Source organism: Pterocles gutturalis, unplaced genomic scaffold (assembly GCF_000699245.1).
Source record: "Pterocles gutturalis isolate BGI_N339 unplaced genomic scaffold, ASM69924v1 scaffold3969, whole genome shotgun sequence".
NCBI classification, from domain to species: domain Eukaryota; kingdom Metazoa; phylum Chordata; class Aves; order Pterocliformes; family Pteroclidae; genus Pterocles; species Pterocles gutturalis.
In genome coordinates this window covers 9,639-34,655 of record NW_010133102.1, presented here as the reverse complement: position 1 = coordinate 34,655, position 25,017 = coordinate 9,639, and the positions used below count along the sequence as shown (strand labels likewise).

The window sequence follows — 25,017 nt, the reverse complement described above, 5'->3', positions numbered from 1 at the left end:
ACCGCCCATGCTTTAAAGTCTTACTCAAATAACTCAATATGTAGTATCAGCACTATAACAGCAGAGACATGGAGGCTAGGCAGAGCAGATGTGAGGATGAAGTTCAGAATTGATGATGCTGGGGGGAAGAGGGGAGGGATTAAAAAAAATTAATTTTTTCCCAAAACCCTTTTCTTTTTAATATTGAAAAGGAAGTCAACAGGGAACAAACTGTAGGGTATCCCTCCTGCCAAAGAATTTCCTTAAAAAGCTGAGGAAAGTCATCAAAAAAATCACCTGATTTTAGAGTAGCATCAAGTTGATCTTTAGGCCAGAGTGGTCTTTAGGGATGTGTGCAGGAGGGTTAGTTATTCCTCTGTAGCAGACTACTGAAAGAAAAAGCACAAAGCAAGCCATTAGCCATGCTGCTCTCAATGGCATGGAGAACCTTTTGCCCCTAGAAATTAGGATAAGCTTCAGCTCACCTCTCCTTTTCGGTGCTTAAAAATGTGTTCTGGTATTAAGAACGCTGGAGTTATCACTGATACGGGGATTACAGGGAATTACTTCTATTCTTAAGCACATAAAGAAGAGGTATGTGTTTTATCAGACCCCAGTTATTAACCCAGCTATGCAGTAATTCAAACACAGTTAATGAACTTGGCTGTAATGGTTTTCTTTTGTGCCATTGAAGGTTCCTGGATGGCAAACTGCTGGATATCAATAAAGAGTTTCAGCCGTACCTGGGGCAGGGGGGACGCATCCTGGAGATCCGCACCCCCGACGTGGTAGCAAACGTCAAGAAGCAGGCACAAGCCGTAGGCTACACGGAAGGCGCCTTACTTGCTCTGGCCGTCATCATCATTCTTTGCTGCATGCCAGCTATTTTAATAGTCATAGTCAGCTACAGGCAGTAAGTACTCCTCCTCCTTTTTGTGGTAGTGACATTGTAGAAGGGATGCTACATTGTTTAGCAGAACTGCTTTGAAAATTATCCTTCATTGCAAGGAAACTGTTATACAGGGAAATATTTTTAATTTCCCTCTCACCACAAGAGTTCTTCAATGCTTGATGTGGGCTGTGCATGAAAAGAGAAAATGCACGGGAAGGGCATCTTGCTATAGTTTCTAAAGATTTGGTGCTGTAACTGTTTTTGAGTACATGCCTAAACACAAGATCAAAAGATGTTTGAAACACAAGTGTAGATTTAGAGCTGAATTACATGCCAAAAAAAAAAAAAAAACAAGATGCTGTTCCAATAAATGAATCAAAAATCAAATTGTGTAGCTCTAGCAAAATAAGAGGACTCAACTTTTTTTGTTTAAATCTTTAAATACTTGTAGTTATATTTTTTTCCCTAGCTGTATGGATCTTAATTGCAAATGTTTCATGAAGAATTGATTTTGTGCCATTTTAGCACGATCTAAAGCAGCATACAGCAGGGATAACTTTCTTGATATTTCCACTCACCTTTCATAGACTCAAGAGGTTTAAGTAATTGGGCTAATAGACTAATTAAAGGATCAACACCACTAAAAAGTTCCTCTCAACTAAGCCTTTTCAGGTCCACTCATTTAAAATCAATGCATTTAGACTCAAAGGCTGTATGTTTATTCTTTACTTTCTCCTTATGAAAGATTTCTAATGCTCCATGCATGCTCTGAGCACTCAAAGAATTAGCTGTCATTACAAAATCAGAATATAAATAATTCTGTGCATCTTCCCCAGTAAATGGCTCTATTCAACTTCTATATATATATTGGTCTGTACCTCCATATCTTTCTATCTTCCTTTTAAAATTGCTGGACTAGCTGGCATGCAATATACCTTCATCATGGAAAACCTCTGCTGCACAGGACCATATAGGAAGGAGTTCCCAGAGCCCTGCTGGATTGTTTGTTTGTTTGTTTTCCTTCCTTGTTTGTTTTGTTTCATCATGTTGAAACATCCCAGTTTCTCCAAACAATTTGGGTCAAAGGAAAAGGTCCTTTTAAAGGAGTTAGAAAGAACTGGACAAACTTCTGCACCATTGGGATGGCAGTGCATCTCACAGCTGCTTTACTTCTCCCAAAATTGTCTATAAAATTTGCTTCTAGTAAAACACCACTGAACCAGTTCAACCTGCAACTAGTTTATTGTTGCTGTTATCTGAATTGCCTGTTTCTTTAAGAAATCTAATAGCACTATTTTCCCTTGACATCTGATAGACTATCAAAAGATTATCAATCTCCTTTAAGAGCTTTAAGGAATCTGCCTAACTTCATTTCATCAAAAAAAAAAACTTTTTTATTGTCTAGAAGTACGACTTGGAGTTGGACTTATAGCAGACCAATGTGAATAAACTATACATTTATGAACAATGTATCACTGAAGAATGCCAAAGAAAATAAAAGGAATTGTAGTATTAACATCAACATCAACACCAACACCAAAAGCTATCCTAAGCGCCCCATGGCTTGTTTTTTGCATTACAGCCTTCTTACTCCTTTTTAAAAGGAGTTTCAGTATTTTACCTGGTAACATTCTGGCAATAAAATAGCAACCAAAAAAAAAAATAATACTCCTTCACTATTGGATATGTTTTCTATAGCATTCTTGAAACATGTTAAAATGAGAAAATGGTTATAAAAAAGCATCCCTAGTACCTGTTAAAGAAATATCACGAGGTATATTAATGTTTTCATGTCTTACTCTTTTCTGTGTGTCTCTGGGGCAGGGAGTTGTTTTCTGTAAGCCCAAAGCAGTTTTCCCTGCTGTCATTCATGTTTATGCTGACTGCAAAATTGTTTCAAGAGTATCCCAAATAGCAGCTAAACACTGTTGAGATCTGGAAATTTTGATTCTTTAAACATGTCATTAATTCTGTAATTTTATGTGTTGAATAATTAAGTAGCATCTCGTTTATTACTCCTATTAGAAACACTGCTTAGGATAATTGTTGCCAACAGAATTCATATAACCTTCCTTTTTATCTCTTTATCTTTTTTTGCATAACAAAACAGATTCAAAGAGTAAGTACTTATTTTCAGCTTTGTTTCTAACAGCTTGTACAGTAATACTGACAGCCTACCAGTCTTTATTTTTTAGGAGTACTTGACATTCAGTAAGAGTTACCTCCTATACTCCAGCTTGCTCCTGAACACCTTGTATGGCACGGTTAAAAGTTTCTTATATGGCTACTCAGTGTATTTTATTATTGCATGCTAGCACACAGTAAAGATATCGTGGTTCAGGACATTGCCTGTTTCCTGCAGAGAAAAAAGTAAATATTTCCACATGTGTGGTATTCTTCAAGCAAGCAGGCGCATGTCAGGCTAGAGACTTCCCTCGGAAGGGTCAGGTATTGACCACCCTTGAAAGCAAAGTGAGGTACATTAGTCCTGGTTGCCTCTGTGGCGCTCCCCCCATTACACACGTGAGGGACCACAGGCTTTGTTTGCTAGACAGAAAAAAGAAATTTGTTTCATAGTGAATTTACCCTTTAAAAAATGTAAATTTTTCAGGAAACCTTTTAATTGAGACAGAAATTTCCCAGTGAACTCTAATGAGAAAGGAGTTGTAAGTGGTAACTTGAATTTTGCCAAAGACTTTTTTTGTGTTTAAAATTACAGTTTCTTGGCAGTTAAATGAAGCACTTGACCAAAGAGCTTCCTGTGTTAGCCTTGGGCAGACAGAACTGATAAACCTAATGAGAGCAGTGTCAAAGCTAGCACATATAGTATCTCTGGGGAAGTACCTGCTGGGTCAGTGACATACTGCTGGTCAGGAGGTGTCTGTCCAGGAGGAGCTCTGGGATTCCACCAAGAGAGAACAAATAACAGAGAGCTGAAAAAGTCAGGAAAGGATTATCACAGTATTACTTTGAAGAAGACAAAATGCAGAGATGTTTTGAAAACTGCAGGGAAGAAAACACAGAAGACACATCTTGGCTAATGGTAGGGTATAGAGTGTTTCTAATGAGTATTTCTCCTTCCCTCCTTGGCTTACCAAAGGCGACAGGCTGAATGTGCAAAGACTGCAAGAATCCAGATGGCTTTACCAGCAGGCAAACCAGCAAGCGCCACTGCCAATAACCTCTATGAAGAGCTCGGCGACAGCACCATGTAAGTATTCCTTGTGATACAGCAATAAAATTTTTACTGTCCAAAGCCATGATTCACTTTCCAGTGATATCACTTCATGCAGTCTATGTCAAAAAGTCTTTTCTTCAAGAATGGGTCTTTCCCCAGCTGGTTGGGGTTCTCAAACATCCAGAAAATAAGAAGAAGGACTCTGTAAGGAGATTAAAAAAACTAACCTGCTAAATGGGCATTTCTTGTAGTGCATGGGGGAATCTTTAACAAGCCTTAAGCTGGCAAAAAGCACGGTATAGCCAGATTTTTTTTTTTTTTTTTGTAGAGCAAGAGCCTAGAGCAGGCCACTGATACCAGAGTGAGCTAGGACTGGGCTCCTTTAGTGCCTTCGCAAATCCAGGCCAGCATGCCAAGCTTTTCAAAGCTGTTGAAGAAATATATCCTTCACCGGATATATGGCTACCCCAGGGTCCCCATTTGCTTGGGGTTTTTTTGTTCTAAATTTGAAACTGTTTGAATACTGAAATTAAAGATAAAGGAATTATCAAAATAGAGAAACCACTGGTGGTTCAATGAACTTTTACCTATTATATGCTTGTAAAGTAATAATATTGCAAAGATGCCTACATTTTCATGCTTCTGCAAATCTGAAGTTTATGGTCTCCACCAACAATTTAACTCTCAGTATGAAAATATTACAGCAGAGAATAGCCGATTAATATTTGTATCATACTAGGGGGTTTTGTTGATAAGCTTGCCAGACTTATATTTATATTTTAAAACCAAGTAACCCTGAAGAGCGTAGCATTAATAATATGTTTGGAAGCAGGCAGAGAGAGAGAGCTGCTGGTGTTGTTGAGGATTGCTCCACTTCTGCTCTGTTTTCAATCATTATTTGTTTTGCTCAGAAAGTTGAGATTTTACAGATGCTGCGATTGAGTTTATAAAATGTTAAGGAGGCATGACAGAGAATAGCACTGCTGCTTTAACTCCTAGCCTTCTGAGTGCAGTCTCTGCATTTCAAGTAATTCCAGAGCTTGAGCTTTTCTGTGTAAATAGAGCAGCTGTACCTGAAGCAAGAATAATTTCTCCCAACTGCTGAATTTCCTCGTTTTGCCTTTGTGAAGTGTTACTGCTTGGGCAAGAAGGTAGAAAAAAACCCTGTGTTCAACAGAAGCATATAGACACATTTTTGAATGTGAGCTCTTCTGCCTGTGAACCACATGAGATCACATCTGTACACTTACACATGCAGTGAGGTGCCCTGCTGGATAAAATTCCTGTTTCTTTTGCATTTAACTAAATTTCTGCTGTAATTAATGACTCACTCTTACTAGTTCTACTGGCAGTGATATGAAGCTGATTATCTGTAGGAACTGGCTATCCCAATGAATAAGTCTGCACATTGTACTGATAAATACCTTATGCTAAGCCCAGTACAAGCCTTGTTTGCAGGGTTTTTACCTGCAAAGATTTTTATTTTTTATGTTTCAGTACTGCAACATTTAGGTGCACATTTACAGATGTGTAATATTGACTTTGAGGCTTAGATTTTTGAGCAACCTGGTCTACTGGGAGGTGTCCCTGGCCATGGTAGGGGGGTTGGAACTGGATGATCTCTAAGGTCCCTTCCAACGCAAACCATTCTGTGATTCTATGATTTATGTACATTTTGACTAAAAACTGTTTTTCATTACACCAAAAAAGATGCAATATTTGGAGTATTTTCTCTCAGGTGTCTTCACACACAGCTAAGACAACTTATATCCATCATGCCAGGAATGTATTAGACATAAACTAGTAAAAATCTTTAGAAGATAAATGAAAGTCCTTAGGGTTTTAAAGAAAATAATATGCTTCAATAAAAATAATTACAAATTATCTATTTTTTTCTGACAAATTTTTTATTTCAAGGCACTGGTATACCTTAGGAAATTATTCTTTGGGAAATACCTTTCATTAATGTTTTTCATGAATTTTAGTACAAGATTTCCTGTCTTTAGTTTTCCTAAGACAGTCATCTTTCATTTGCAGTGCTGCCTTGTGTCTTGTTTTCTTAATTTGATGTTTATAGCAAATGAAATGGAACGAAGCTCTTTAGTTTTAAATCTGCCTTGTCTCATAATTTTCATTTTTCTCTGTCTTTGGATACATAGGCATCAGTAAGTAAGCTCATTTCATTGTCTCAATATTTGTAGCTAGTAGAAACGCTAGTTAATTTTCCTTTCTGTAATTCCCATTAAACCATGCAATCTGAAACTCATATTTCATTTGCGCATTGATCAAGTACAGGAAAGACATTTACTGTGAAGTTTCAATACTTCTGTGCTTCTTTATCCTTTTCTAGGAAGTTGAGATGAAGGATGATTGCTGAACTTGAATGTTATTATTTATAAAGCCAAGTAATCCTACTACCTTAAAAAAACCCGAACAAAATCAACACTGAGTGCGTGCACAGAGGTTTGCTTTGAGGTCATGGACTTAAGATCTCACAATCAGACGCAAGCAAGATCTTTCTTGCTTGCTATTTACAATTCTTGTAAGGCAGGTTGGGGGTTTTTTCTGCAGTTTAGAGAAATATGCTTCAAACTGGTGAGCTGATGTTTCTCATTGATTAAAAGACCTATATCTATAAACAGAAAAAGACTGCAGGAAAACCTCATGCTTGGGAGGCGTCATGTGAAGCTTTTGAAATAATCTGTTCCAGTAGCATAAAGGTTATGTCATCTCACATGAGCTTTCTACTGGAGCGTTTCCTTCAAGTTCAGAATCATTTATTTCTCTCACTTCCAGGAAGACCAAGGGTGCTTGCCCAACCTCAAAGAATGCTGCTTTAGAATAAAGGAGTAGTTTACTATTAACTTGAAATCAATTATTTTTCATACAGTTATATTCTGCCCAAAGGCAAGCCTTAGGCATACTGGTTTTTGGAGAACTGCAGCAGTTGGGGAGCGTTTATTCACTGATATAACCCTTCGAGGCTTTGCTGGGTGTTATTCACAAATGGGAGAGTGATCCCTGTACTCTGTGCAGTGGTTCTTCTCATCAGTCCTCTCAGGTTCCTGTGACGATTAGGAAGCTGTAGTTTCTCTGTGTGGGTGATCTCCCAGGCAAAAACAAGAAACAAAAGCTAAGAAGCAAATGAGTTTCATTACTAAATACAGGCCTTTGGGGGACTTTAACATATTAAATAACCTAGAGGAGATTTAATATCTCTTAATTACCTCCTTTCCAGTATCTAGTTATTTAAATTTCTCTTCTAGTTTTGCTTGGTGAGTGTTTAACCATCAGAGGTGAAATTTCCTTTAGTTTAGATTTGGGAATATTTTCTGAGATACGAAAAAACACCACCAAAAAAGAGGGAACAATCTGACCAAGAGGTCTAAAACATCATCTTCCAGCATTCACATAATCATGTAAAATGTAGTTTTTCACCTATTCCTTTTGTTAACAAATCCTAAACTTTTTTATCTAAATTAGTCTAGAGAATACAACTCAAATTTTGTTAGAGACAAGGCTTACAATTTTTAGCTTGGAAGGTTTTGTAAAAAGATTGGACAGCTCTAAGTAGCTAAAAAGAGTTTTACATGGTTTGGGTTTTTGGGTTTTTTTTTTGTGTGTGTGTGTGGGTAGAAGTCATTGCTACTCATGCTGTACCTTACCTGCAGCTGCTTAACTGCAGCAAATAGGAAGGTTTAGGTATGGCAAAATCTGGAGTACCAGCATTAGGCAGAGGTAGTGAAGCTATAGGTGAATTCTACAGAAGTGGAACGCAGTATTTATATCCCGTTTCTACCACTGTGTCCCCTTATACCATCATATTCTTGCCATAGCCCATCTTACAGATAAAGTAATATTTTAGAGAGCTTTTCAGAGTAGGTTTCCTTTTTAAAGAGTGGTTTTCTGTCTTTGATTTTTTTTTTTTTTTTTGCATCCCCATGCTAGACAGCACATCTGTTTAGTTACAATAAATGTGTATATGGGAACAATGGAAATGTATTTTGATTCAGTCTTATTGCTGACGAGGGTAATCTTCTCTTTGAAAGGATAAGGGTTTTGTTTTTAGCTCTGTCTGATGTTGGTCAATATCTTAACATTTTTTAGAGGTTGGGGGAAATAAGTTTATTTTCAGATAGGAATTATTTAAAATAGGGCTGGAAAGGCACACTTTTCTAACAGGCACTTTGGGGATATTGATTTTAAAATACCGCTTATCTTAAAATCTGTGCAGAAGTTTATGGTATTAAAAATATTTGAGGAAGGTGAGTTAGTGAGGCACTCGGATGAGTTCCAGAAAATGGTGAGACACCCTACTTTTGGGGTAGAAATTCAATGTAATCCAACAACAGGGTTTTTCCACTTGGATTAACATGGTGCAGAGATGAAAGTCATACACGTACTGATGCTTCTGCATCAATAGGTATATCACAAATGCAAGAAGCAATGCCTAGCTTGGCAGTTCTTCAAGAATCAGTGTCAGGAGAGTGGTCTGAGGTTGACGTGCATCCTGGATGACTGGCTTCAGCTCCTGTTGGCCACCTCACAGAGACCCTGCAGGTTACACTTTAGGTGTGCTCAGTGCATCTCTGACTCCTCCTGGGGCCATAGTTTCAGGCTCACTGTCAGCTTGAACCACAGTTCTGATTTTGTGTGTGACCGATGGCCAGTCCAATGGCAATGCAGGCACACCCTGCCGAATCATGTGTTTGGTAAAATGGCAGAGTTCTAATGCACAATTATTATGAAATAGGATTAACTTTAAAATCTCTGTGAATATTGTGTGTTGGCTGTGCACAAAATGGCACAGTGCCACTGCCATTTGAACAATGGAGACACAATTATACGTACATACATACGGTATACACACCACAATTCCATATTATCTCACAGAGAAACCGTATCGCACAACTACTTAGCATTGATGTTTTGTGTCACTGGGGATACAGTGATACTGATACTTGATATACTTTTAAAATCTAAAAGGTTTTTTTTAAGAAGAGGTTAACTTATTTTTGAACTTGCTGAGTTGCTGAAAACATTTTTCTTCCTTCTCAAGTCCTTCTTCCCTAAAGAAGACGTAAAAGTAAATGTCTTGTCCAGTAGTCTAGTAGATGTGGTCTTTGTTGGATAGTAGTAGTTTGCTAGAAGTAACTTAATGGCTCTGATTCATATAAGTTTTTTTTCTCTCTCTCATAAGTATCTTATGTCCATGCATGTTTCCTCACATGTGATTATCTTCTTTTCTTTCAAGTCTTTTTCTTCTCTACCATTTCCAACAAAGCAGGGGAAAAAAGTCAGTCTTAGAAGAAGGAGACCGTCAGAGAGTTATAAGCAGCTTTGCTTCCCGTGCTATTGAGGCTCACAAGCAATCTAATATCAATGGATCACTGAACAATAATCTCCCCAAATCTTCAAGTAACATTACTTTTTTATCTGATGAGAACCCATTAACTACTCAAAACCCATTATATGTGGAAGGTGTCACTCAAAGTCCCGCTGCTGCTGGGTTTCTGCGGAGAAGAAACGATACTCTAGACGCTCTTTCTCCTTCAAGTCTAGTCTTGAGAGATGCCTCTTTGGGAGGCAGTCACCGTGCATGGACGATACCGACTCACGTTACTAAGAGACACGCGCCTGGTTCTCTGAGTAGGCCAGTTGTCCTGGACCCTGTTCAGTGGCAGCAGGAGAGACTCAAAACTGAGAACGAAGGAACTGAAAATCAGCACAGCAGTGCTGATATTAGCAGTCCACTATTTCAAAAACTAAGTGGCCCCAAGTTAACTGTAAAAGAGAAGGCAAGGCAGTTTGAGCAGCAGGCTTTGCAGGAAATGAAGCAAGTGAAATCTCCTGATGTGAAATCGATCCGATCGCCAACACACAGCATCTGTTTCCAAGAAGGAGAGAATGTGCTAGAGCAGTCTCCTAAAAGTGTGGTTGCTTCTCCTCGCCTTCACTCTTCTCCTCTGTTCTCTCCAACCCCTTCTGCTGAAGCAGTTGAATCGGAGGCCTCCACAGTCCCCTCTCTAATCATCACTCACCACGACTATCCTGAAGAACTTTCTCCTCCACCAACTCGCAAACCAACTCCTCCATCTTTTAGGATAAAGAAATCAGTTTGCCAAAGTCTTCTAGCTCCTCAGACCAAAGAAGTTATAGAAAGCATTCCAGATCCACCTACAATCCCTCCACCCCCACCTCCACTGCTGCCACCTCCACCACTGCCACCTCCACCGCCACCACCCCCTCCATCCCCTCGTCTGTTGCCACCACATCCTCCACCTCTGCCCACAGTTTCTCTTTCTTCTTCTTCTTCTTCTTCATCTCCTCTTAGCACCCAGCACCTCTCCCTTGCCAAGCATTCCAAATCCCCTGCCAAACAGCCAGCTGTACCACCACCGGCTGCAGTCCCAGAGCCTCCTCCCCGCAGGGAGCTGAAAGGTATTCTTAAAAACATTCAGAATCTAGCGGCGATCGAAAAGTCTGTGGCCAACATGTACAGCCAAATAGACAAAAACCACGTTCTGCCCAAGCACGTTTCTAAGCTCAAACCGGTTGCAACACCAGAGCTGCCGACTCCAGAAGCTGTGGCCGAGCAGCACAACCAGCAGAATGGCAACTTGAGCTGTGTTGTGGAGGAGCTCGAGAAACGCTTTCCGTCTCAGTCGACAGCACTGTAATATTTACGTTTGGATGGTTTCTGCATGAAACATTTTGAGTGAGATTACTCTAAAGCAGCACATGGTATTTGCCTCAGACTCTCCAGAAATTCAGACTTTTTTCCCTTTCTCTGATGAATGTCACTAGTAGTGATATTCAGTCCTAACCCCAAACTGAGAGGCATTGTCTTCCATGTTCACTCAGAAATTTGTAATGTATAATTCTAATTTCTCAGAGCTACATCTTCCTGTTCTGTGATGCTGGTTCTTAGTCTGTTTACCAAAAGTTCTTGGGGAATACTCTGTTTTTACCCAAGGATCATTCATAGACAGCAGAGGGCTTGATACTTCTTTATGTTAAGCAGCCTTCACTGTAGCTACTATAAGTAAGCAGAGTGACTTTTCTGCAGCTGTAATTAGAATCTCTTGCTTTGCCCACAAAATGTACCACCTGGGAGGAATCTTACCATCAAATATTGGATGTCAAAGAAAGCAAGTACTGGTCATAAGCAGGCTCAGCAAGAGTGAACCAGAGTTATTGCAGTAATGCATCTTCATATTCTGCGGGAGATGATGCAGCGCTCTGCTCTGCTGGCATGCTTTCTTTGGGCTCATGTTTGCATCTCAAGTCAGAAGAAGGGTTTTGTCTTGATTTGTCAATAAACCTGGCTGTCTTCCCTCCTGTTACCTATGTTCTGCCTTCCATTGCATTTTTTTATATTGTAACTGCATGTTGAAAGTTTTTATTTTGTAAATTTCTTTACTGTACAAAGTGTTTGTTTTTTATTTTGCATGTGCATGTTGTTGGCATCTCTCTTTAACTGTCATGCTAGTTTGCCATGAGCTTTAGAGCTGAAACATCTTGCTTATCTTAAACTGTAATAAAGTCACTGCGATTAGTGTCACCAAGTGAAGATTTTTTAAGTACTTGAAAAAATCCATGTAGTATGGATTTATTTATTGGCTTTTTTGCTCACAGTTAGCTAAATCAGACCTTTACATTGAATATGTGAATTATAGTAAATTAGCTTGTCCTTTGAAAAAAATGGTAAGTAACAGCAGTTTTGGCATTTAAAATAATGTTAGTTTGGTTCAACTTGAAAGTTTCCTCTTAGTCTTTTCCCAAATTCAAAATGTTTAATGTGAAAATTTTCAAAAAACATATCACATAATGAAAAAAAAAACCTAAAACCCCACTTCAGCACCAAATGTTGTAATTCTGAGCAAAAAGGTAATTAGTTATCTGACTGCCTAGAAATATGCAGCATTTCCATGGTGCTTTGCTTTTTCTCTTTTCTTTTCTTTTTTTTTTTTTTTTTTTAAATCTGCAGTTAGGACATGTATGGATGCTTCAGACAGAAACTGCTGAAGGTAGTTTCTCTTTTTTTGTCTCAGAGTCAAACTCCATAAACTCCATCCCACAAGTTTTGCTGATACGTTAGAATTTTTCTTGGCTTAAAACTCTTGTTGGGCTAGACTGTGGTTCCAAGACACCTATAGTAGCTAAACGTGTGAGGGGAATAATTATCAATCATAGCATTTTTGCTGTAGCAGAATCTGTGTAATTTACAAGATGCACACATGTAGGATACCTGCCAATGATGCTAAATTCTCCAAGAGTGGCACTACTGCATCACCAGCAGCAAATTGTCAAAGTTCAGCAGATATTAGGTAGAGAAACTTTTAAAAGCCAGCATTGGAAGATGACTTACTTGTGCACTTGCTTCTGTGTCTGTCATGGTCCTGGCATGGAGACAGTGGGACAGTGGAGAGTGTGCAGAGATAAGCGTGAGAAATTACTGTCCTATTAACCCTTAAGTGGATCAACCCTTAAGACATGGATTTGAATTTCAGTATCCACATCCCACTTCAGAGTTTGTAGACCCATAACAGATGCTCTTGTGAAGCTCATTACATCACCAGTGAAATAACAGACAAATATGACCTCATTTTGCAGTGCCCAGTGTCACACAGCAAACCTTGCAGGTGTATAGTAATTCACAGCATAAACTCCAAAGGTGTTACTCAGCTACAGTTATTGGTGGCGTTCCTTAAGCAGAAAGAATGGATATTACACAGGAGCTCTTTTTAAAATATTTAGCTTCATCAGTCTCAGAAGAGTCTGTGGGGGTCATTGTAATCAGCTCTTCACTAATGAGGAACACCTACTTTCTCATTCTGGAAACCTTTGTTAAGTTGGAAAGTTTACAAAGCCTGGTTTCATTTTGTCTAGAATTAATGCCACCATTGTTCTCCTGCTGGTTTTTTGAATAGCCTTTGTTAAAAAGATAATTCTGCCAGACTGGGAAAGAAACTGTACCAATAGCATGTATTTTTAACCTAACCCAGGGAAATTCTGTCGCATTGAGATGTCAGGATGCTATTGCAGGTCTGCAGTACTACAAAGTGTCATAACCAGTGTATTAGTTGGTAAAGACTTGAGCATAGCTAAGCTTACTGACCCCTCTTTAGGTTGTCTGATTTGGTTAATTAGGGTCAGATATGACCGTGGACATACCTGTGGTCCTTTCATTGTCAGCTAGACTGGGTTGAGTTCTCAGCAGGAGCAGAGATTGCATCAGTGGAGAGTGCTTCTTTGCAAACCCGTTTGCAAAGCTGAAATCAAGCGTTATCATTACTCATCTCCCTTCCACATTCTTTCTCCTCAGTTCCAGCTATGAACTGCAGGAGACCTCCATTTTAAGAGTCAGGGCAAACTGATAAGCAGTTGCCTCCTCTGAGTAGTATCTGTAGCATTTGGGTTTTATGATGCTTTTGTGTTTAATATAAAAACATCTAAAGTATGAAATAGCAAATGCCTGCTGGGATGCCAGTAATTGGGAAAATTGTTGCTTTAGGCAAATCACAATTTCTTTAATCCATGTTAGCAGTACAGACCTGTGAAAGATTGGCACATTTTGTACATGTAAATTCATTCTTGTTTGATCTGTCATGTCAAGTACCAGCAGTGTATACTAGTTGTCATATTATACTGCATCACCATAGGCACTGTGTCCTTGCTTCCCATTTTGCTTTGACGATTTCTCTCTGGCCAACTGCAGTGAAGCCTGGCTGATAATTTTTATCCAGAAGCAATTCCTCCCTCGGTGGAGAGCTTTAATTCTTTCCTGGAAACAAATGATGTTGTTTTGACCTTTGCCTTTTTGTCAGAATAGATCCTTGTGCTGTATTGAGTGAATGGGTATTTTTTATCTTTTGGGGGCATTTTTTTTTTTCTTCTACCCATGGCCACACAAAACTATAGGAGAAGTATGAGCATCTCTCAAAACACAGCGTGGTCCTATTGTTAAGGAAGCTGAATTCCAAATTGAATAAGATTTACTTCTATTATACTTTTAATCTGCAACATAGCGACTACTCGAGAGCAATTAAGATTAATAGGCTTACTTATCCTCTGTGCAACACAAGACCTTCTTTATCTGAAGATTGTTGTAGGCGATACAGAAACTAAATACAGTGTTCCTCAAGTGGGCTTTGAAAAGTCACAAATCATCTTTTGATGATAAATCTTCATTTCAGTTGTTCATTAGTTTTATATTATATGGGCAACAGCAATAATCTAATGTTGATAATCAATTCCATGTGCTGAATATTAAAATAAAACTTTATAGATGGTGGTATTAAAGAATGAAAAGGACTTCTACTCTGTTCTTTATTATTTACTTAAGTGTAATTAAAGAATTTCCCTAGACTGCTGTCTGTGTACTAAGATCGACATAATTTTTAGCATTTAGCCTTTCCTTAAAAAAAAAAAAAAATCACAAAAAAAGCAGGCTTATCCTTAATAATTAAGCTAAGACCTAAATTGCTGTTCCCTAGTTTTGTCTAAACCATTTCAATTTTGTGGCACAAAATGTGAAAATAGAGAACTTGATAGATTTAAGTGCATTTGTCATGCATATGAATATCTCCAAGAAAATGAATTAAAACAACAAAATTTTCCAATAAGTTCAAAAGCACAAAGCCTGTGGCAAAATAATCATAGATAGCAAAAAAAAATTTAACTCTTCTCTGCTGAGCAAATGTTAGGAAATGTGTAATTTTAACAATAGTGTTGTTACAAGAAATTAGTAATGGAAGCTCCAGGCCAATTTCTATCAAGTCCTGAGTGGATACAGGAAGTCCAGAGGTAGAAGAGAAACTCTTTCACTGCCTTGTGAAGTAACAGAGTCTCTTTGTAGATGGTCTCTGTAGGTCTCTGAAACAACAGAGAAGGCAACTGGGCTGGACCTCTCTTATGGGAACTCAAGGAAAACCAAACACAGCATTCATCCCCCCTCCCTTTGCTGTGTTCCACTGGGTGCACTGGCTCTCTGGCTTTTGGGGATTGGGGATTTCTTCTCATTCATTTGCAAACTAAAGCAAGAAAAGATCCCAAAGATTCACTAGCCTTTCTCATGTGATAATTTGTATGTCCAGAACAAATCTAAAGAAAAACATATTTTGTATTGTAGATATGTATTTCTTTTCTTGCTAGTAATATTTCTAATTACATTATCTTTTCACCTCTCTCCAGAAAGAATGGCAATATGTGACCTTATATAGTCTCACAGAAGCATACTAATATTTTTTTTTCTCTTTCTGACTTCCAGGCGAGGATATGCACAGCAAGAGGTAAGGCTGTTTCCTCGTTACATTTAAAATATTAATCACATCAACATACTTCTCCCATACAGCCTATGTTGTGAAACTCATTGCTTCTGGGTGTTTTAGAGGCCACAAATATAAAGTGGTTCAAAAAGTTCACAAGGCATAGATTCACTGGGGACTAGTAACCATTGTGGCACAAAGGTAACCTCCATGCTAGGAAGTTGCTGCTCAACAAACTGCCAAAAACATTTTTCGAGGGAACTCCCTCTAATCATCTGTCCTTGCCCACTGTCATGGACTACACAGACCTTCTCTGCAGCTCAGAGTAGTCTGTCATTCTTCCGAAAGCTTTTTCTCCAACTGAGAGCTGGATCAGTTTTACTAATCTGAAGGTGTGCATCTGGAGCCTACTGATCCCTGTTCAGTAGTGTTTTATAAACTGTAAGCTTTCTGTTGTTCTGCTGTGATTTTTCCTCCCTTTGCACAGCTGATTTGTTTCTCTTATTTCAGATACAGAGCTTCCCCATCTCTCAGGGTTTAATTTCAGCCAAAAAACTTGTCTGAAATGTTGCCACCAAATTTTGGGAGGAATGTGGGGACAGTGGTACTGATTTTCCTGAGTAAATCTGATCTTAATTTACAAAAGAGCAAGTGATGTGTACCAGTCTGCCATTAGCAAAAAAAAAAAAAAAAAAAAAAAAAAAAAAACCGCCCCAAATAAAAAAAAAAAAAAAAAAAAAAAAAAAAAAAGTGGAGATGCAGAGTAATTAACAACATGACTACCAAAAATGATGCATGTTTAGCTGTGACACACCTGAGAATATCCGTATCGTCCTGTTGGGCCTCTCTGCGCAGGTTCCCGCGGTCCTTTCCCTTACGTGAGCATGCTTTTCTCACTGCATGCCGCATATAGGAAGAAACCACACATAAGCTGTAGAGAAAACAAGTGAGAGGATGCTTCACTGTCTTATTGGTATTGTGAATTAAAGTATATTTGTGGTTGCAAGGTACTCGATTAAAAGCCACAGAAGTTTATAAATATAGATAGAGAATTAAAGTGATGGTATTACACTGGAAGCTTGGGTAGGAAATCAAATCACTTCAGGTTTTTAATAACTAACTCACAGACTACTGCAGATTCCCTTGGATTTTCTTTCTACCTGTTGTGGATAATTTTTTGTCTGCCATTGTCACCCTGCTGTCTCCGACCTACACCACATAATAATTGTCTTGGGCTCTGACAGAAGTTAAATAATTTAGAGAATCACCACCTGAACTGGGAATTTGGTTTTATATTAGGCAAAAGAAATAGTGGACTGTAAAGTAATTTTATTACATGAGGTGCTTAGCAGGGTTCTACTTCTGAGTACGGAAGTCTCCAGGTGAGTGCTGTACAACGGTTCTAAAGGACCTGTGATTTTAGGATTTCTTTCCAATCTTAACTCAAACACAAAGGATCAGCACTTAAATTGTTTCTGCCTAATTAACCCCTGTCTTTTTTTCTTTTGTAGCAACAGCAGTTGCTAAGACCTTCTCTTCTTAGACCAGAGGTACCATTATTTCCTATTTCTTAATTATTCTATAACTTTTAAAATGTCTGTTACATAATTTCCTAATAAAAACTTGACTGTCTTAGGTAATTTTTTCCCCAACTCTTTTACATGAAAAGGAAAGTCCTGACATTGTTACCCCATTATGTTATTTTAATTAAATACCTTAAATTTACTGCATCTTAGTATTTTCCCCTTGAGCATCTTTCAGTTGCTCCTGTGGCCTTCATCACAGAGACTGAAAGCTTTCCTATCTTCATGTCCAGATACACAGACAGAATTAATTCCTCGCTGTCCAACCACAATCTATTTTTTCAGATGTCAGTCAACAGATAATTGATTATTGTAGTAAACTAGTATCATCTAGAGATGAATGAAGCATTTGGTCTGCCAAGGTAACGGAAGCACTAGCACGCTGCTGTGAAGTGCAAAGGCAGCTCTGGATTATAAACCCAATACTTGCTATTTCAAATCTTATCATTCTTGACAGTCATCAATGTTCCTCAGATTATTATTATTTTTATTTTGCTTATTTGCACTTTAAGATACTGTTCTTTGTGCCTTTTCCATCAGTCCTCACCGTGTATAACTGTTTGCACTCAATCAGTGTTTCTCTTTTGACAGGAGTTAAGTATGGAGTCTGGAATTGATCCAGGGCAGGAATACTATGGGCAAGATTACTACAGTTATGAGCATGGGTATATTTTAATTTTTCCTCTGTATCTTTGAAAATGCTACTTTTCCAGGTTGGTGATCTTATTACAGCAGCTAATCTGGAGGCTTCTCTTCACCACAGGATTACTTTAATCTTTGTGTTCAGAAAGGCATGTACTGACAACAAAACTTTTTTTAAAAATTAAAAGGGTGTTGTGTAACTCCCTGCTTCTTCAGGAATCTAATTCTTACACTGCAGAGCGTATACCCCATTTGTTATGCTGTTCTTATACTCACTTTTTTATTTGCATTTATCTGCTGTTTTGGAAATTAATTCCCATCATCTCCTCCCCTTCTGTGGCTCACAAGCCTGACTGATATGTTCTGCTCACAGTTTCCAGCCAGTGCCTGGCCATTTACATTTACCTAGAAAAACATCATCCTGCTTTGATCTGATAATGCCCATCTGACTGCAAGCACTTCAGGGATTACTGCTGTTCTTACAAGCTTGCAGGGATTCTCCAGAACTGATCCTAGGGAACCTGCTCTCTCATCCCCAATTTAAAAAAAAAAGATCCCCCTAAAAATCAGGTACCTGGAAAGAAGGTCGTTGCACTTGGGAGATTTTTGACTGATCCCAGAGACCTGGCAGTTTGGGTCGTGCTCCAGTTGTAACAGGCTTACAGTCAATTGCAGTAGGAAGAGGGAAAAAAGGGGGAAGGAAAAAAAAAAAAGTGCCTTCTCAAAGGTACAAAGAAAAGGGAGCAAAGAAGTTCTTGCCCTCTCAGGATGTGAGGGTGTGCATTTGTTGCTCTATGTGGAGGCACACATGAACACAATGGTGCATGTTATGTAGAGACGATTATGTTTTTGCCAGGTACGAACTGCCTCAGTACGGGAGCCGCCGCCGATTGCTGTCTCCTTCAGGGATGTACGATGAGTACGGGGAAGTCGTGGTGGAGAATGATGGTGGCTACTACTACAGCCCGCATGGATCGACAGCAGAAGAGGTGAGTGTCCCTGGTGTGTTGATTCCATCTCTGCAACAAGGTGAAGGGCCATTAAACTTTGTCAAATGTATTTTGTAATTTATTAGAATATTGTGTTCTGTGTAGACTAAATAAGTGGCTCCTCCAATGCTAACCATTGTCTACGCTTCTGATGACCAGTAAAGTTTGTGTCAGCACTTCCTTCCCTTTTTCTAGAAATAAAAAGGAATTGCATAGTTTCTTTAAATATCTACATCTGTTTTTCTCTCGATGTAGATTTCTAGTTCAAATAACAATCCACATACCCTTAGGTAATTCCATTTTATATTGTTAACCAAATGGGGTATTACTAATATTCAGCCCATAACTGGTGATTTTCCACTGAGAAAAGCAGTGACCTAAACTCATTTACTGTAAAGTTCACAGCTGAATGTAAAGAAATTTTAAAATGTCAGTGGCAGCCAGGAGAAAGTTGATTTAAATTTTAATTTTTTTAGTCTGATTTTCAGAAATACTAGACTCTTAATCCATCACATGGGTTTTAATTAAATGAGAAGAGAAAATGTTTCTGAGCCAGTATTATTGCCTGTTGCAGAGTAAGTAGTTCTGCATTTGCAGCCTATTCTAGAAGTAAAGCTTTCCCCAGAACTTTGGTAAAAAGCTATTCTGAAACAGGTAAGTTAGTTTTGATGCTGGGAAAAGAAATGTTGCATTTGTTCTTACTGCCTTATTTTAGGGTATGAGCTTTCACAATAACTGTCTTTCAAATTGTGATGAAGTTCCATTTTCATAATTTGCAGGGGATGAGTCAAGGCAGAGGTCCTTCAAGCAGAGGTATAAGCCAGAGAGTGGGGGCTCAAATAGAAGGTAGACCTTTTGGTGGTGGGATGGATCTAAGACATGGTTCTGGAAGAGCATATAGGACCAGCCAGGGGAAAAGGAGACTAAAAGCAGTGATGCATTTAAGTCGTGTAGCAGTCAGTGCTCACAAGCCAGTAGGGAAAACTGAGTCTGCTCGTTCTCCGTGGAAGAAAGCAAAGATATTCCCAATGATTCTGCAGAAGGTGAAAGGCGGAAGGAAAGATGCAAGTTATGCCAAGTTGATGTCAGCTCACCAAGCGGACAGTGAGAAAAGCATGATTATCAGGGGAAGTTACTTCCAGAAATCAACAGATGACAGACCCTCGATGAGAAAACTAAACCATGTTTTAAAACGCATTAGTGTCTCTAGAAAATTTCAAGAGCATATTGGCAAAGATTCGGTGCACGCAAGAGGAAAAGGAGAGGAAGAAGATGATAGAGATGAAGCAAAATCAGGAGTTTCAATAAGTGTCACAGCAGAGAGTGAACATGAGGATAGTGATTATGAGAAGAAGGAAAAGAAGAGAAGAAAATATACCTCAGATGAATCATCTGTGAAGAGTAGTAGCTCTGGCTCGGAGTCAGAAGATAAAGACTACTTGAAAGTAACTCTGGACCAAGATGAAGCCACTGAAAGTACCGTGGACTCAGATGAAGAAACTGGGCAGGATTTTGGGGATTCTGATGAAGACTCTGGATCCAGCTCTAGCAGTGAATCAGAGGAGGACTCATCTGAAGAGGACGATGATGAGGAAGACTCAGACAGTGATGAAGATGGCAGCCTGTCAAAGAGCTCATCTGTGCGAAGTTCATACAGCAAATCAGAGACTAGTGAGTCCAGCAGTAGAAGAAGCACTGGAAGGTCCAGTGTAAAAAGCAGGGGAGGTAGCTCTCATGGCAGAGTGGGGCGATCCAGACAGAAATCAGATATTAGCTCTACTGCATCAGGTAGTGACAGGGATACGAGTTACAGGAGAACTTCAGGATCCAGCTATAAGAGCAAAACCTCCTCTGCCAGCATAGAAATAGAAGACACAATAGAAGAGGTGTCAGAAGAAGATGAACAAACGGATGTGGAGCAAGGCAGTGCAAGTCCTGATGAGACAGCAGATAACTCAAGTAAGGCAGTTCCTGGAACATCTGCCAATGCAAAAACTGCTGCTACTGAAGAAGACAAGAGAGGAGAATCAGCTATTAATGGTGAGGATAGCATGGATGAAAGCACAGAAGAAGCTCATACAGATGCTAGTGACAGGGAGGAAACTATCAGTAAGAATGAATCTTCTTGCTTAGAAAGTGAAATCAGTGTTACTTCCAAAGGTGCAAAAAGCACAACTAGTGCCACCTCTGGTAAAACTGCTACTTCCCCTGATACTGAGAATCAAAGTTCTGACACCAACATGAAAAGAAAGAAAATAAGAAAAAAGACATCCCAGGAAAACAGTCAGTCTCAGTCAGATGAGACCCTGGATACTGCCGTTACAGAGTCAGAGACTACTGGGGAATCTACATCCTTTTAAAAAGGAGCAACAGTAGGTGGATGTTTTGCAGTAAGGAGTGATCTTGTTTGCTGTGCCTTCTGTGTGTTCTTTCCTAAGCAATACACACTTGACTACAGACAGCCAAAAAGAAAATGTCAAAGCTTATTACTTCAGCATTTGAACCCTATATGCTGTCTTAAAGACAGAACTACAGAAAACCAAACTAATATAATTTCCTCTGAGACTATTCGGGTATCCTTAGTGGTGGATATAGAAAGATTAATTTTCATTGAGCAGTGTCAGGAAGAAGTACTTCTTTTTCTCACCTAATTTCAATAATGTAGTTAAAGAGGCATGGTGCTGATTCTTAGATCTAATCCTTTTTGCATTGTGCACATTGTGAAGCAAAGTAACATTGCATTTTGCATCATCTGGCATAGATAGCCTGACAAACCTGATGGCACAAACCTATTAAGGGCCCTATGTTCACACAGGTTATGCTGGTCACAAAATGGAACACTGCAGGAAGGGAAAGGGGCAAAACATGGAATTGAGTGAAGAACAGGAATAATGATGAGGATGAAAAGACTTAGAAGTCATACGTGGTTTCACCTTATGTTCCCCTACTGTACAACATTTGCTAATTTTCAGATGAGTTCTCTGCTGTAAACATTAGCCCTATTTTGCAGTGAGGACAGCTGACATAGCAGCAAAGCAACGCTCCTAAAAATGGAGAGTATTAGTAGCAAGAGCTGGGATTAAATTGTTTCTGTGAGTGAGTACTTTAAAACTAGTACAAATTCTGGCATACACACCAAAGCTCAGCCAGGAAGTCTGTTAGTCAAGGGAGAGAAAAATGTTTGAATTTTTAAGGTACTTGAGCCTGCTGTGAGGTTACCCTGGCACGACAATTGGTGTTATGCTGCAAAGCATGATACTAACTTTTCAACTACTGTCTTTAATTCCGAAATGTGAACTAGATTTATGATAACTTACCCACTTTTTTGTATTCCCATATAGCACAAAGTTGCAGCTGAACATGGTATTTCAACGTAAATCCCATTTAAACTAGTCAGTGTTTTCGTCCACCTGAATATATCTGTGCAAAGAAAATTGTATGTCTTTATCAGGAACAAAGAATAGGCCTCTAAGTAATTTGTACAAAGCGTAATATCTCAAAAGCTTAAGAGTAATCATCAATCGTTTGTATCTTGCATGATTTTCTTTCTCTAAAAACTGGCTTTTCTTGATGTGCATGTATTGCAGTGGGAGTTAATTCTGATGGTATCTGCTGCCTTAGTGAAATCATTATTAATTCAAGAATGACAGTAGCTTGTTTCAGTGTACTGCAAGGAGGGATTTATTTTAAAAAGATAAATTACAAATGAAAATAAGTCAGTCACAGCAACATGGAAATCGTTGGCATTAACTCTTTAAAAAACTTATAAATTATGTAAAATCTAAAGCCTCATTTCTCCACCAACTTCCATTTAACAGCAAAGCAGCTCCATTTATTCCACTAGATTATAACTGGCACAGAGCCTTATGTCAAACTTTTCTTTTTTTAAAACTGCCAATTTTGCCAGTGTTGTGCCTGAGAATTTCCCTTGTGTAGGTCCAGAGATCTTTCTCTGCTTGATGTGCTCTGCATCTAAAATAGACCCACTTGGTGCCATTTCTGTGCTGAATTTACAATGTAGTAATACTCTGAAAGAAAACTTCTAAGGCCCTCCTAGCATTTACCCATTAATACAGTAGTTTCTTAGAAGTATCACTTAGACAGTGGTTTCACCACCTGTGTCTTCCAGTTTCTGTTAAAGGAGTAATTAATCTAGTTGGTTTCCATCTCTCTTTGTAAAACAGACTGAGACATTGCTTAGTCAAAATACAACTGGCTTACTAATGCCATGATTTACAGACATTTTCTTTCACAAAGTGATGTCTCCATTCTCAGAGTTCTCCAAAGAAGGTGCACTTTGACTTCACAGGAGTACAGCTGAACGCATCATTAGCAAAAAAAAAACAAAGAAACAAGCAAATTTGTCACTACTTCACAAATCTGAAGAAAAACATCATAGCTTTTATACACTCTAACTTGTATGATGCAGTTCATTAATTAAAATGAGTTTATCCTTCTTATAATTTTTTATTACAAAAAATTGTTTAAGTGTTCAAGCGTTAGGTGTATATATGATAATGGCACGCAGTGGTAATCAGAACAATTAAGAAAACACCTTTGTACAGCCTGAAAAGAAGGGTTCAAAAGACCAAGTTAATAAAAATTCCTGTGAGTGTCCAGATAAGAGAGAAGATAACAGATAGAAGAAGGGCAGGAAACTGTAGGAAATAGTGCTGAGATGTAATGACATTTCTGTTTATTGTCAAACAGTGGGCCAGGAAGAAAAGGATCAAGCTAATAGTCGACCCAGAGTATGAGACCAGCTCTACCGGAGAAGACAGCGCTCCCGATTCCAGCCAGAGGAATCGTCTTAATAACCCGAATATTCAAAACAACATCAATGGTAGCATCTACATTGCACAGAATGGCTCTGTTGTCAGAACCCGTCGTGTTTGCCTTGGTAATAATTTAAAAGTCACATCTCCAGTGAGGCTGGGGAAACAATTCAAGAAACTGGACAAGCTTGCAGTGACACAAGAGGAGAGTGTCCCACTGAACACGTTGTCAAAGGGACCATCTTCTAGCGATAAAATGAACACAAGACCTTGCAGTGTCTCATTTGCTTCCTCTAATATAGGGGCTGAAAATAAAGTAACAAAGCCAGGGGGCTCCAAAATCAAAAGCACAGAAGAGCGAGAATCGGTTGTTGATAATGAAGATGTCAAAGAGCCCTTGGAGTCGCACAGTGAACACACACAGTCAGATGAAGAGGAGCTCTGGATGGGCCCTTGGAACAACCTTCACATACCAATGACAAAACTGTGATTATTTTTTTTTTTTAATTTTTACTTCAGTTTATAATAAACTGCGCTTTTTATTGTCACTGAGGAAAATGTATGAAATTTGTATTGTGCACATACGTTGTATACTACAAACAACATGCTTTAAAGTTTAAAAACAAAATTTGCACTCACATTTGTAACAATTAATTGTCCTCCCCAACAACTATTTTGACAGGCTCCCATTTCACTAAACAATACTTCATTTAAATTATTAGGTTTTTTGGATCTTGATTTCTTGTTTAATAAACAGTAAACTACTAATAAATGCACAGCAACATTTGGTTAACTTTTCAGACAGTTCTGTACATGCCTAGCTTGTTTTTTCTGTATGGTACTTGTGGCTATACTGTTCAGAGTTGAAAATTGTCTATTTATGTTCAAGATTTATATCCAGAGCTCTTGATTCTGAACTCAGAGTAATAAATTAAAAATAAATCCATGAAAGTCAATGGAGCAAATCCTCGGGTGGCTTAAATTTGAGTAAAAATATGAAGTCAATAGTGATATACCAGTTTATGCAAGCAGAGGATCTCGCTTAACACCCACATAGCAAAAGTGGAATCAGGGTGTATGAGAGTATAGCACTGTTACATAGAAAAGTGGAATAGAAGATTAAGTAAGAAAAAATCGCAAAGAGGAAGGAAATGTGTAGCAATTAATCTTATTCAGAGTTACCTGGCCGCGGTTTGTTCATTTTCTTTTGTACATTAGCTCATTCCAATTTTCTTCTCTAGTCAATTTTTCATCTTTTCGTCTCTTCCCACATCAGTTCTGTTTTCTTCTTTATATGGTCTTTAGCTCTGGCTTTTATGCTCCATCAATAATTGTCATCCTATGATTATATTCCTCTGAAATAAACCAGGATGATACACGATTCTGTGTGATAGAAATAGGCATTAAAGAGTAATTAATAGGAAGGGGATGGATACATTTTCAAGCCCAGCTAGCTAGCTGTTGGGTTAAATGGTACAATCACCATTCCACTCCAATAGTGTTGAACATAAACCTGCTGAAAAGACAAATGGAATACTGTGAAGAGGATGAAAAGGGAATATTTTACGAGGCTAATATGCATAAACAGATCTGTGAAGGGCAAAGGGAGTCAGAACACACAGACGGAATTGTTTCAAAAACTTTATGTAAAATATACTCCATAAATTTTGGCACCTGCTTATAATTTTTTTTGTACCTCAAAGCAGTGA

General features: G+C 38.6%; 1 protein-coding gene and 1 pseudogene across 1 annotated transcript in view; both read left to right on the top strand.

Annotated features, from left to right (window-relative positions):
• The window catches only part of LOC104467348, a gene marked incomplete at its 5' end in the record, with an annotated part of 47,090 nt that extends 22,834 nt beyond the window's left edge, over window positions 1–24,256 (top strand). Inside the window, 8 exons of the mRNA XM_010081088.1 lie at window positions 674–892; window positions 3,972–4,082; window positions 15,322–15,343; window positions 16,831–16,869; window positions 17,494–17,567; window positions 18,401–18,533; window positions 19,313–20,773; window positions 23,244–24,256. Of these exons, the coding sequence (XP_010079390.1) occupies window positions 674–892; window positions 3,972–4,082; window positions 15,322–15,343; window positions 16,831–16,869; window positions 17,494–17,567; window positions 18,401–18,533; window positions 19,313–20,773; window positions 23,244–23,798 (2,614 nt within the window). The remainder of the gene's footprint in view (window positions 1–673; window positions 893–3,971; window positions 4,083–15,321; window positions 15,344–16,830; window positions 16,870–17,493; window positions 17,568–18,400; window positions 18,534–19,312; window positions 20,774–23,243) is intronic.
• Window positions 9,302–10,729, top strand: LOC104467347 (annotated as a pseudogene).
• Window positions 24,257–25,017: the final 761 nt, after the last annotated feature.